The following is a 13346-nucleotide window of genomic DNA, read 5'->3' on the forward strand; positions in this document are numbered from 1 at the left end:
TCTCCACGGGCTGTTTTCAACATCTATAATATCCCTTGTAAGAAACGCTGGCAAAGTCTCAACAATGCATATGAAGTGTGCTACATATGTAAAGTCGTCATATCTCAGCCTCCAGAATTCGGGACCCACCCGTCCATGAGATATCTTTTCCCCCAATCTCCTTCCATCCCTAGTGAGATGAGATGGGGGACCACGTGAAGTTTCCTTCACTCTATACGATTTTGTTGGATGGGGTGTGCTCCATATGGCGACTCTGCTAGAATGCCTTTTGCTCCTTAATCTCCCTATTGACAGCTATTATGGAGTTCTGGACCATACAGAGACTCTGCTTGAGTTGCTCTTAGTAAAGGTTAACTTTCAATCTACACCAATAATTTTCTTAAAATATTATAACCCTTTTTTAGAGGGTGTACTGAAGCAAACTTCTTACTTGCCACACATTTCTTTTTTTAGATCTTGAATCCAAAACAATGAACTTGTAATGGTTGGATGAATGAATAAAACTACATATGTTTTCTTAAACAATCTTTGTGTTTAGTTATGTGCTTGCCGGTCCCCGACTACATTGGAAGCTAGTCAGAACATTGTCATCATGCATTATAAAATGATCCTCAAATTTGAGGACGACATGAGCATATATTACATTCCAAGATCCGACCGGACAGTTCCTCAACGAAAGGCGTCTAGCCTGGCCGCCCACTGATCACTGAAGAAGCAAGTGGAAATGTGGAATATTAGGCATCCCTGACCGTGGACGGAACCGACGGATTCGCTGTCAAGAGCGACCCTTCTCCATTGTCCAGAGGCGATTTACCCCCTCGAGCCTCATCGGAATCCGTTGCAACTTGAGCGTGGCTGTCGCTGCATGTGGCTGTGGAGGTAGCGGCAGCCCCCCACTTCCTACAAGGGGTATATGCATATGCCCCCGTCCCCATCTCTCTGTCCAATGTCATCCCATCAGTTTTTTATACGCGCAAGTAGGCAAAGACGTGAGGATCATGTGGGAGTGTGTCCTTTCCCATCTGGCCACTTCCCTGCTATATAAACGCTTCACACTTACTTGGCCACAACCACAGCAGACAGATCCAATATACTACTACTAGCAGAGCCTTCATCCTGCAAAGCAGTGGAAGAACACTAGAGCAGAGCAGAGCAGATCTTTCTTCCTGCACAAGCACAACCACCCTCCTGTTGAGCCCTATCTAGCTCAGGATGGACAAGGTGAAGAGCAATGGCAGCAAGCTCAAGGGATCAGGAGGAGGAGGGCTGAGCAGGATGCTGAGGCAACACAAGGCCAGGCTCTACATCATCCGCCGATGCGTCGTCATGCTCCTCTCCTCTTGATCTGATTCTTCTCTCTAGCTTAGGCTTGACTCATTCTTTGGTGCGTGTATACATACTACATAGCATAGGACATAACATAGGGTAGTTTAGAAGGTCCCGATAGATGTTGCTGCAAGTTTTGGTGTGGTATGGTGCTCCTAAGTCCTAAGTCCTGCAATGGCAAGGTTGTACATGTACTCATGTGTCAGGTGTTGGAATGTCACTTTGCGTGTTTGTTCTATCAGCACAAGCGAATGATCTCAAGAAAATAAGAGGTTACCCCTGGCATTTTCTTCGGAAAAAAAAAGTTACCCCTGGCATTCAACTTTTTCTACACATCTCAGTAAATATTTCTGTGATGCCGACTGCTTTACTCGGAAAATTGGCAGCATTGACACGTGTTTTTTCAAGTACTTGCATTCTTGTGATTCCAATATTTTGGTAACTAAACTCATACCTACATTCATCTCATTTTATGTCCAATTTGCAGTGATAGAGAGCAATTGCCACATTACACATAAAATCTTCAAGGATTTTGATTATTTCGTACGGTATGCTTGATCACTCATGGCGCGATAAAAAGCGATCCACTGATTTTTCTTAGTTGATGTCGATGTCATGCATATATTTTATAATTCTTGTACATACAAATATTCTTGGATTTTAGACCGTATCAAATAGCACAAAAGCACAACTACAGGGGCCATAGTTTCATTTTATCGCAACTTTTAGGATTTGCAACAAGAAACCTCATATTTGAGGTAGTGATACACAATGACCCTTATCTCCAGCTAAGACAGCTAAAGCATGCAAATAGCAAAATTGACTCTCAGGGCCCACCCATCAGTTCGGACTTGGCAAACAACATAGCACAAAGGATGCTTAACCAGGTTTATTCAGACTCGCCCGCTCTCCCTAAGCTTATGTTGCCTCCACAATGGCGTTGACGACTACAACTTGGAAGTGAAGCGAGGCGATGATGGCTACACCGAGCTCCCACCCCATCCCTCACCAACTGCGATTGGGCCATCTGTGACGCCTGTTCACGCTCCCTCATTGTCAGCAACAAGGGCATGGAACTCTGCGGCGGTGACCGCAATGGCGATTGGGCCCTCCGGGACGCTCCCTCAATGCAGTGGACACGGCTCAACATGTCTCGAGCAGCAACTATGACAACCATGCCTCAATGTGTCTTCGACAGTGACTGGGACGACCACGACTTATATGTTGAAACGTTGCAGTGACTGCCACTAATTGGAGGTGACAACAGCGACCAGGCTCGGAGGTGGCGACTCAAAGTTTGTGGAGCTAATACATGAACAAAAAAAATATAATTTGGTTGGGCTTTGAATAGAGGATAAGAATAGGAAAAAAATATGTGTATCTGATCATCCCCGTTCCAATGCATTGCCATCGCCTTGAGGCCTGGCCAGCGACACCTCGACCCGGCATCAAGTTGTAGTCGCCTAAAGGGGAGGAGAGGGGCATGCCACCTCGAGTCCCCTCTATAACAGTTGCACACAGTCACCATCAAAGTCGGTGGCTGCCACGCTTTGCTACCAAGTTGTCATCGACAGTGTCGTCGTGTGTTGGTTCATAAGATAGAAAGTAGTGGTTCGGGTCACGGCCTCACGGGAGAGAGAAGTGATGTGTCGCGGTGCCTGCTTGGCAATTTTGCGTGGGCCTCGATGGTCGGTTTTGCTATTAACATATTTGCAATGTGAGGTGAGGGGCCTTAGATACTTCATACTTTAAGAGGTTTGTGTCTTCCGTCGTTGCCTAGTGGCGGTCGTGGTGGCGAGAGACGGTGGGGGAAGAGGGGAGGCGGGGCTACTGTTCATCTCCCTACTATCCTGAGAAGTGGCTTCTCTAGACTAAAAATAGGCAATTGAGGAAACTTTTAGGGGATAGAAAGTCAAAATTTAGAGAAAGTGATGGTTTGAGGGATCTGCTAGATAGCACTTAATCCCTCAAAACTAAAATTTCTCCCTCTAATATAACTTTTGAGGGATCTACTAGAGATGCCCTAACATTCATCCACCCTCCATTTATCTCCAGGTTTTGTACCGTCATATGGTGAGAATGTGGTTTAATATTATTCTCATATATTTAAATTTCATTTTCAACAATTTCAATGCTATAAATTTTCACTACCAAGGTTTCCAAAAAAAAAAAAACTTCTTTGTTGTGGTTATCTGCTTGCCGGTCCCCGACTACTGCTACTCCAGTGGAAGCTAGTCAGAGCATTGTCATCATGCATTATAAAACGATCCTCCAATTTGAGGACGACATGAGCATATCATATACTCCGACCGGACAGTTGCTCAACGAAAGGCGCCTAGCCTGGCCACCCACTCCCATGATCCACTCCCAAACGAGAAAGAAGCTAACGGAAATGGGGAATTAGGCATCCCTAATCGTGGGTGCAACCGATGGATTAGGTGTCAAGAGCGACCCTTTTTGGCTGTCCACAAGGCGATTTGCCCCCTGGAGCGTCATCGGAACCCGCTGCAACTTGGGCGAGGCTGCCGCTGCAGCATGTGCCCGTGGAGGTATGGAAGCAGCTCCCCTGACGTACGTTACACGCCGTTGGGGACACTAGCATGTGGGGCTGATTCACAGCGAGCCCACCTGTCAATCGCCGAACGGCACCCTGCCGCACGGCAGAGGATCCGCGTCCTGGAGGTAGAGGCGGCTCCTCGATTCCTACAAGGGGCATCCCCATCTCCCTGCCCAATGTCTCATCAGGTTTTTTATACTTGCAAGTGGAGAGATGATGTGGGAGTGTGGTCTCTCTCTCCCGTTCGGCCATTTCCCTGCTATATAAGCGCTTGACACTCGCTTGACTTGGCCACAGATCACAGATCCATCCATTACATCCAGTACTAGCAGTGCAAGAACAGAGAGCCTTCCTGCTCACCTAGCTCAACCAGCCTCCTCCTCCTCTTCAGCAGCGATCGAGCAAGCAAGCTCGAGATGGAGCACAAGGTGAAGAGCCATGGCAGCAAGCACCGGGGAGGATCAGGATCAGGGTCAGGAGGGCTGAGCAGGATGCTGAGGGAGCACAAGGCCAGGCTCTACATCATCCGCCGATGCGTCGTCATGCTCCTCTGCTCTTGATCCCATTCCTCTTCTTCCTAGCTTAGGCTTGACAAATTCTTTGGTGCGTGAGTACATACTAGTACATGACATAGGGTAGTTCAGAGGTTCAGATAGATGTTGCCGACGGTTGGTTCAGATGGAAGTTTCTGTGTGGTATGGTGCTCCTAAGTCCTGCAATGGCAAGGTTGTACATGTGCTGACGTGCCAGGTGTTGGAATATTACTACTTGTGTATTTGCTCTATCACAACAAGTGAATGATCTCAAGAAAAGAAGGTTGCCCCTGGCATTTCGTTTTATCTACATATGCCGATGAAGCGTGAATATGAGTCTCTGACTACCAATCTAATTGCTTAATTTGGGGCATCTTGCTCTTGCTTCATTCGATTTGATCAGTTATCTGAGTGGTTTCGCACACAAGGCCATCTCAAGGGTGTGCATTTTTTAAATTTGCACACTGAAATATCCCGGTGAGACCTAGAGGTGTGTATGTGTCTCTGTCAAAATTTCAAATGGCTATGTGCGCACAACCAAATAAAAGTCTACATGTAGTACCAATTGTGACTCCTGAATTACATCAGTAATCTTTACTCAGAAAATTGGCAGCATTATCACGAGTGTTTTGGGGGGAAATTTTGTACTTGCATTATTTTTCGTGCAATATTTTGGAAACTATCCTCGTACCTAGAAATTTAACCAATCAGTTTTGCAAACTGCACTTGCATTCTTGTTAATGATACATAGCGATTGCACACAAAATAATGATCCTTGCTCCTGGAACTAATGCTTTCTGGCAGACCTTGGTAAGTCAGTTTGCCTAAGATATATCCAGCTATAATAAAATCCTCATGCCACATAAGTGTTTCCTATACCCAGGAGCACTGGACCACAAAACTGAGAAGCTTCAGGGAAGTTGCCTACCTGCAAGCATTGTTGCTGCAAATGATCTGTCTCTGGGTCTTGATTTTTCAGGCAAAAGAGAGATCCCGAAGATCTCATCAGGCACCAATATGCGACAACAATCTTCGGCATTGATCACACAGACTGTATTATTGGACGACCAAGCAGGCTGACAATTGAAAACTTACCAACCAAACATGCTGCTCTGTTCATTGAAGTCTGCAAGTAGAGGTTAGGATATCATGCCCAAACAATCTTCTAAGAAATTATTTGGTTCAATGCTGCTCCTGGAAATGGCTACATGCCATCCATGCTACGATCTTCGATCGCCTTCCTTGCCAAGAATTTATTTTTGTTGCTGCAACCACTGTTCAGAAACCCCTCTTGCATTTCTTTGATGCCTGAACCTGAAAAAAAGCTGTGCAGTGTACTCTGTTCTTAAGCTCAGAAGCTACTTTAATTTAGTCCCAAATTGCCTCGGTTCCAAACACGCTGCTCTTTTGTTTAGTCGAGAGGTCGGTGAACCATGTGTCTAACCTGCCATTGTTGCCGTTAAACGCTCATGGATCAGACGTCTCCCAGACTGACATGCGTCGTTGTTCAACATCCGACAACGACACTTTCTTTTTCAGTTTACTTTTCACCATTTCATTTCTCTTTCAAGTAGAATTGCTCTGAAAAAACTCTGAATTTCTAGCACAAAGTTCAGCTTAAACTAGCCAGGTCATGACAGGCGATCTTCACCGACGTGGCTATTCACGGAAGCCTTGTTATATGATTCCTTCATATGCCCCTCCCTGGTCACCTTGGGCACATGACATCTCCATGCTCTCCGATAGCCACATCAAGGCCACCACCATTGCTCCTCACCTCCCGCCTCCTTTCTCTCACATGAACATTTGATGACTCAATAACCACAATGTGTCAAAAGAAAGAAAGAAAGAAGAAGAAAGAAAAGTCTGACTTTTACATGTGATGTGTAGAACAGAGGTAAAACAATTGTAGGAAAAAAACATCCCATTTCAATGAAATTGCAATACATTAGGGCAGCTTAAAGATGAATTGATACCACAAAACGAGCTCATTAGGACAGCTAGTAAGCTAACACACTAGCATATACTACTTACTTGACAAGACAAGAAACGCTGCCATCATTGAAGTTAACTACCCAATTACCCATATTTGCATCCTTCTAAAGAGTAAAGAGTACTGAAGACAAGGACAGCAAGTTGATTTGTAGTACAACTCCTAAGACTGAATAACCAAGTTGATGTTTTCGCATCCAAATTCCATGTTCAGTAATAATGGACCTGATATTGTTTACTTCTAAATTATTATCCTTAAAAATAAAAAGGGGCACTCTCATTTCTAATTTCTCCTTCGAGAGTATATAATCACAAGCATAATTTGGACACCGACATATGCTCCACAAGCTAGCACATATCTAATAGGCACTACTACAATGAGAAAATAGGAACTAGATTAAGCTAACATGCCAAGCAAGCTACTCCATAGCAAGAAGGTTTGTCTACTACTGAAGATCCGCTCGTTATGAAGGCACCAACCTCAATTTTTATGTCATGCGTGCAGAGTTTGTAACTCAGAGTACAATGGCACATATGGCAGATATCGCGGATTGTCGTCTCCTCCAAGATCACAGATCTCTTGAATTTTGTGATGATCCATATCATAAGAGACCAATGTATTATCCCACCCCACAGTTAAGAAGATGATGTTACAGTCTGGATGCATTGCAACCCACTGAAAACCCTGTATAAGATCAATCTCTCTCTCTCCAAATATATATGAAGCGTCGGTGCTATGCTTCAATATCCATTCTTGACTGAGGTAGTTCTCAAGAACATAAACCACCAGTTCAACCATACGTTCATCAGTTTCCAGAAAACTGACAAAATGCAAAGAACCCTGAGATTTCTGAATGAGATCAACAGTGCAAAGTTCAGGGATAGGTATCTTCCTCCATGTTTTCCCCTCGGTGTCCACCACGGCTATATCATCATCCATGGTGAGAAAATGCAGACAGCCATTAAGAAACACATCTCCCGAGTGATGACCAACAAGGGAAACAAATGCTTCATCATCTTCTGTATCAATCCATCCGTTCTCCTTGTGAACCCATTCCCCTGTTTCAGAGGAATACACCTCCATTCCGGGCTGGCTGATGTCGTGATCCTCGGAGAACTCAAACACATGGAAGTGATCCGACACGGCTGGGTCAAAACCCAGACGTGCCATGCACTCGGTGCCGGCATTGATCGAGTCAGGCAACCGGACCCACTCCTCCGTGGCTGGATTGCACACGACGTAATGGAAGTCGTCCTGGCCTTCCCAGCAGCGGCAGAGGAGGAGGCCGTTGCAGCAGGACAGCAGGAAGATGCTCTGGTGCTGCGGCAGGAAATCAAAGAGAGGAGAGACCAGAGGGCGGCCTGTCCCGGTGACGTTGGTGAAACTGGGAGCTGGCGCCGGCTCGCTGCGGGGCATGTAGAAGAAACCCTCGAGGGTCTGCGGCAGCTGCCTTTGGTTGTGCGGGTGCGAGATGATGCCCCGCCAGGTCCTGGAGACGCACATGCAGCGGCGGAGCGACTTGACGGGGAGACGGGAGAGGATTTCGACGAGGAGGTCGTCGGTCAGGCTAGCCACCGTCCGCATCTCGAGCAGAAGAACGACACCTGAGGCACGCGGATTCAATGGAGAAATGGTCAAGAGATGCAGGAAGAAGATGAAGGAAGGTAGGGATGGTGGATTATGTCTGCTTCACTCTGCGTACCTGATACGAGGAGGAAGCGTCGGCGGTGACTTTCCGCCGTGGCAGATCGGTACGGCACGGCGGCGGCGACCTTCCGACGCGGCAGCTAGTCAAGATACGCCGGCGGTGCCGTGCCGCGGACGAGATGAAGTGGGAACGGCGATCTGCCAGCAGGATCTGCCGCGCCGGCGACGGAGATAGCGAGCGGTGGCCGGTGGCAGCGCCGCCGACCTAGCAACCTCTGCCGACGGAGGAATGGGATTCTGGGGTTAGGATTCAAGCGCCCAGATGGTGGGCTGATTCTGGGGTTACCCACCCACTTGCAGACCTATAGCATTTAGGCCTAAAAACTCCGTCTCGGCCCAAGCAAACTGATACGAGTATATGCTTATTTATTTCACCCCTGAAAAATAAAAATTAGTTTATAGAAAATGTTCTTGATGAAAATTAGTATGTTTTTTTTATTTCACCCCTAAAAAAATAAAGAAACAGATAGAAAAATAAAAATTCCTAATAGTTTTGAAACTCTCAAACATATCCTATATACATTCATCCCCACTAGTGACTATCTTAAGTGCGGCTTGCCGCACCCGGCAGCGGTGTTGCCCGGTATAGTCATATCCAATCCAGTAATACAGTCATTGAAGCATTGCAAATATAAACAAATAGTAATTGTGTTTATTAATAGGGATATCTTTACAGTTTCTAAGCTCCCAAGAAATGGAGCTCCCTGGTGAATTGGGGATGTGGGACAATGATGTCATTCACTAAAAGGGGTTTATTTACTGCCTTAAGCCCAAGCTTTGTTTACACATGTCCTGTTCTCCCGCGTCGGGGTTCAGGTGGGCACATGCACCCCACGGTCAGCGCTAGGAGGTTGTGGGTTTGCAGCGGCCAAACTCTAGATAGGACAAATACTAAATCAACCGGCTAGAGACGTGACACTTTATATTATGCGTGCATCTGTTTTATCTTTTCTGAGAAGTTGAACGAGATATCCATGTATCTATCTCATATCTCTCTTCGTATACCAAATCACTTCTAAAATAACACAGACATGACTTGTCAAATGTTTCTATTTGTCTGCACTTCTAAAATCCACCAACATTTTTTAATTCATGAATATTTCTAAAGTTCATGAACATCTTTTTATATTTGCATTTTTTTAAAATTCGTGAACATAGTTTATAATTCATGAGTATTTATAATATTTATGTTTTTTAATATGGTTTTTTAACGCGCAAAATTTTCTAAAATACATTTAAACAAAATTTTAAACACTTTTTATTTAACAAAAAATTCAAATAAAAATAAGAGAGCCGGTTTTGTCTAAGCTAGCAATAGTGAGCAGAAAAAAAAAGCTAAGCGAGCAGAGAAGAAGCCGAACTGAGTGAGCAAGAGTTTCATTGGCCGGCCCATATGAGTGTTATGGCAGCAAATTCCATGGTCTCAACGTGGAATAAGAGCTCTCAGGGGGATCGCACAAGCACCACTAGCTGACACTGACGATGAAATGTGAAAAACATCACAACCACGCATTAATCAACTCCACTCTCCTCTTAAAATAGATACAATATTAAACAATAGCCGAACAAAGTATGGTCAAAACATAATTAGGATCCTAGCCAACATAGATAGAATCAAAATGACAAAATCAACTGCAATGACATGCTAAGGAAAAAGAGAGTTAATACCATGAGCAGAGAACGGCGCGGCGAAGCGCGCGGCAACCTCTAGTAATATATCAAGTTTAACATTCAGTACATAGCAACTGGTCCAGGAAATAACAAAATGCTTCAGTCCAAAACTGGTTTTGAAAGGATTCCACACAATCGTATAGCACTGATAACCAAAACTGCTCAACTTTGAGTTGCCTTTGGCATTTCTTGCGCTTCGCCGAGTTGGCATCATCTATTGTAATTATGCCCATGGTCAGTAGATAGGCTAAAGAGAACATGTTGATTCAATAGCATTTTTGGCAAGCTGAGTTGGTTCTTCATGAAATTCATGTTGAGTTGGCAATATGCTTTTGTTGTGGGGTCGGAGATCGGTTTTCATGGATGCCATTACTGTGGTGTCATCGTCAGCAGCAAGTTTGAATGCTTGTGATTATCAACTTTGGGAAGGAGAAATTGGCAATGATATTGCCCTTATTTATTTCTAAGGATAATAGTTTAGACTTTTGGGTCCATTATTACTGAGAGATGCAATTTGAGTCCAAGATAACTTGGTTTGGTCCGGTTTGTAGGTTTTCTGGCAGTGCTTGGTGAGGCTACTGAGACACAGGCAACCATTGTGCCCATAAGCAATTGGAACCTTTGATGATGCCGAGCCACCAATTAAAATGGCACCGAAGAAACGCAAAATCGAGGAGAAGCGCTTCTGGCCTATTACCCCGGAGGCGACTACCACCGGAGTGCTGATCAGTGGAAGGTGTTCTTGTTTCTACCTGGTGATGTGTTACTCACACTGATGGACGAGTCGATGTATTGTGATGTTCCGTCTTTTTTCTTCTGTTTCTAAAGTTCTTTCGTGTGCCCATTTAAGGGTTGTATGAGCTGAATGATACTCTGTGGTTTGTGGTTTGGTTATTAATGGAAGATGCAATTTGCTAAAAAAAGAAGAAGATGCAATTTGGATGCCAAAGCACCAACTTGGTTGATTTAGCAAGATTCTGGTTGTCTTTCTTTTGAGCTAAATGGTTTTCAATTTGGGAAAGACATGATACAGTATATTTTACTCAAGTTGTGAAAAACTCTGCGTTTATACTAAAACATGGTGGGGTCAGAGTTACCAGAAATAGTACATGCGTCCTGTGATCGGATGATTTGCCAGGGAAAACCATGGGAGAGGCTAGAGGCAGGTATTGAGGAAAGTGATTTTGTTCATTAGGAGGTGGAGACCCTTGTCCATGGAATAGATGATACCTAAGATGGAAGAGTTGGATTCAAGGTGGCAACCAGTAACTCGATTGGATGCCTTATGTATCTTGTGTGGATCAATCCAGATAAGACGATAAGATCGAAGATCCTCTAATGGCAGTTTGGGGAAATGAAACTTGGGTCTCGTGGCGGTTGTCAATTTTTGCAGGTAAATGGATTTAAAGTGTGTCTGAATGCTTGGAGTCTCTTCTTTTATGTTGTACAATACTTGTACTAGAATTTGGTTTACTGCCATTGCAAATTTAGGCCAGGGCAACGTCTAAAGTTTTCTCTTGAAAGAAATCTTACTTCAAGTGATCTATGCGTCAGCGATAGAAACTGCATGGATTCTAATCAGGATTGGAGGGTGTGCAGCATCCATCCTACTAGCAGTAAGGTGCTATGAGTTTTCATAGTGCGAGATAAAAGACAAGGAGACGGGATGAGTGGCGGCGGCAGGGAGCGGAGACTCGAGGAGTGGCTGCGCGCGATGAGATGCAATTGGGCTAAGTTTTCACCGCAGTAACGATTTTACATCACGCAGCCCCGCAAGCAACCTACCGCCTGGTCTACGGCCCCCACAGGTGAACGAGCCCACCTGTCATCCTGTCCTAGCCCAAGGCGCTCGTGCAAAAGGAATGGACGGTCCACCAGCGGACACAGAGGTAAAAACATGCATAGTAATTTCATCGGGTGGCGGAACATCACTGCGCAAGCGCAATGCCATCCTATGGCCCGGTAGCCCACCTCCTTTTACTAGTTAGATGTGTTGGTCACTTTGTAGCAGCATGAGACACTAATTACTTATATGTAAAGTTTAGATGTAATTTTTATAATTTTTGATGTTCATTGTACACCAATAATAAATATGATAATTTTATATTTTACATAAGATGGTGTTCCTTAAATTTAGTGTAAAATCTTGCTTGGTTTACTAGCTAGCTTACAAGGCTGGCACGACTGAGCTCCTGAGTTCGAACTTTGAATCCCCCTTTTCTTTCTTATTATTTTTCTTTATTGTTCACACGGTATCATTGTTATAAAAGCCGCTGTATCTGCCATTTACACATACTGGTGTGTTTGACGTAGTGGTTAACATGTATGTCTTGTGCATGCGAGGCACATTTATTTTTCTTTTTATTTACTATTTCATTCATCCGCTCGCCTGAGCTGATATGCGGGACCGCATTAAAATTTAATCCGAGGGGGCTGGCTGTAAAAAATGTGGGACCATATTAAAAATAAACCTGAGGGAGTTGGTTGTAAAAAATGCCCCCACACTTACATGCGGGCCACCTCCATGCGGGCGTGCCATGTGGTCAGGGCGGTACACCCGGATACTGTAAAAGGCACCGTATTTGCACGGCCGGACAAGTTCGAGCACCACATTCATGTATTTTACAACTTTAGGCACCAAAGTGACGTGCAGGACAAGTTTAGGCACCCACAGTGTATTTAACTCTTTTTTACTCACTTTACGGCGGTGATTAGGTGGGATAAAGTGATTGAAAGAATAAGGATGGAGGGCCCACACTTCTTGAAAATCAGGTGGGGGTGAAGATTAGTTAGTTAAGAAATCCCGTGAACCCCCCATATTACCCCGTTGCTTTAGCATTTTCGGCGTACGAGTACCCGGATCTCCCGACCGCGCAACCAGCAACTCCTCCGAATCAGCACCCCGAGCTACCCATCGCCAAGCGGCAGCAGCCGGATCGACTACATGCACGCAAGGAGCAGCAAGGAACACGGCCATGTGCACATGCGTACGTGCATGGCAAAACTCACCAAGACGCCCATGCGTACGCGCATTGGATCGAGCCTTGGACTTCAGCCAGGGTCCTTCTGCAACGATCGAAAGGCAATTCACGCCATGCGGGTCTCTGCAATCTGTGGGTGGGAACAATCATCATGGCGATCTGATCTGGCCGACGACCACATCACCTAGCCGCACGCCAACATCTTCATCGAGCAGGCTCGCGGTGCCGGACACCGGGAGGGCCAGTAGGTTTTCGACTTCAAGGCACACACACGGACACGATCTTCAGCAAGCCGACTCCATCGACCTCATGTGCCCCGGCATGCCGTCTACATCAAGCGGTATGAATTACACCGAGCAAGCTGCACAACATCAAGCGACTACATCGATCATCGATTTTTTTTAAATATAATCTTTTTTATAACAAATTTTAAATAATATGTGACCTAATTCGTAATTTGCAATTATATGACTCCGTCGGTCTTCTGTAGACGAAGAGTTGCTTCGGCCGAAGAGCCCTTTTCGGATTTCTATGGGCCGAAGACTAGATGACCTGGGCCGAAAAGCTATCTTCGCTGT

General features: G+C 45.1%; 1 protein-coding gene across 1 annotated transcript; it reads right to left on the bottom strand.

Moving 5' to 3' along the window:
• Positions 1 to 6617: 6617 nt before the first annotated feature.
• On the bottom strand, positions 6618 to 8350 carry LOC119289863 (F-box protein At5g07610-like). Its single transcript, XM_037569059.1, has 2 exons — positions 8112 to 8350; positions 6618 to 8013 (listed from the first exon to the last, which is right to left on the bottom strand). The coding sequence occupies exon 2, from the start codon at positions 7991 to 7993 to the stop codon at positions 6902 to 6904; it is 1092 nt and encodes a 363-aa protein (XP_037424956.1). The 5' UTR covers positions 7994 to 8013; positions 8112 to 8350; the 3' UTR covers positions 6618 to 6901.
• Positions 8351 to 13346: the final 4996 nt, after the last annotated feature.

Source organism: Triticum dicoccoides, chromosome 1A, assembly GCF_002162155.2.
Source record: "Triticum dicoccoides isolate Atlit2015 ecotype Zavitan chromosome 1A, WEW_v2.0, whole genome shotgun sequence".
In the NCBI taxonomy this organism is placed as follows: Eukaryota; Viridiplantae; Streptophyta; class Magnoliopsida; order Poales; family Poaceae; genus Triticum; species Triticum dicoccoides.

Coding starts and splice junctions, on each gene's coding strand:
- LOC119289863 (XM_037569059.1), bottom strand. CDS start 7,993: ATGCGGACGGTGGCTAGCCTGACCGACGACCTCCTCGTCGAAATCCTC.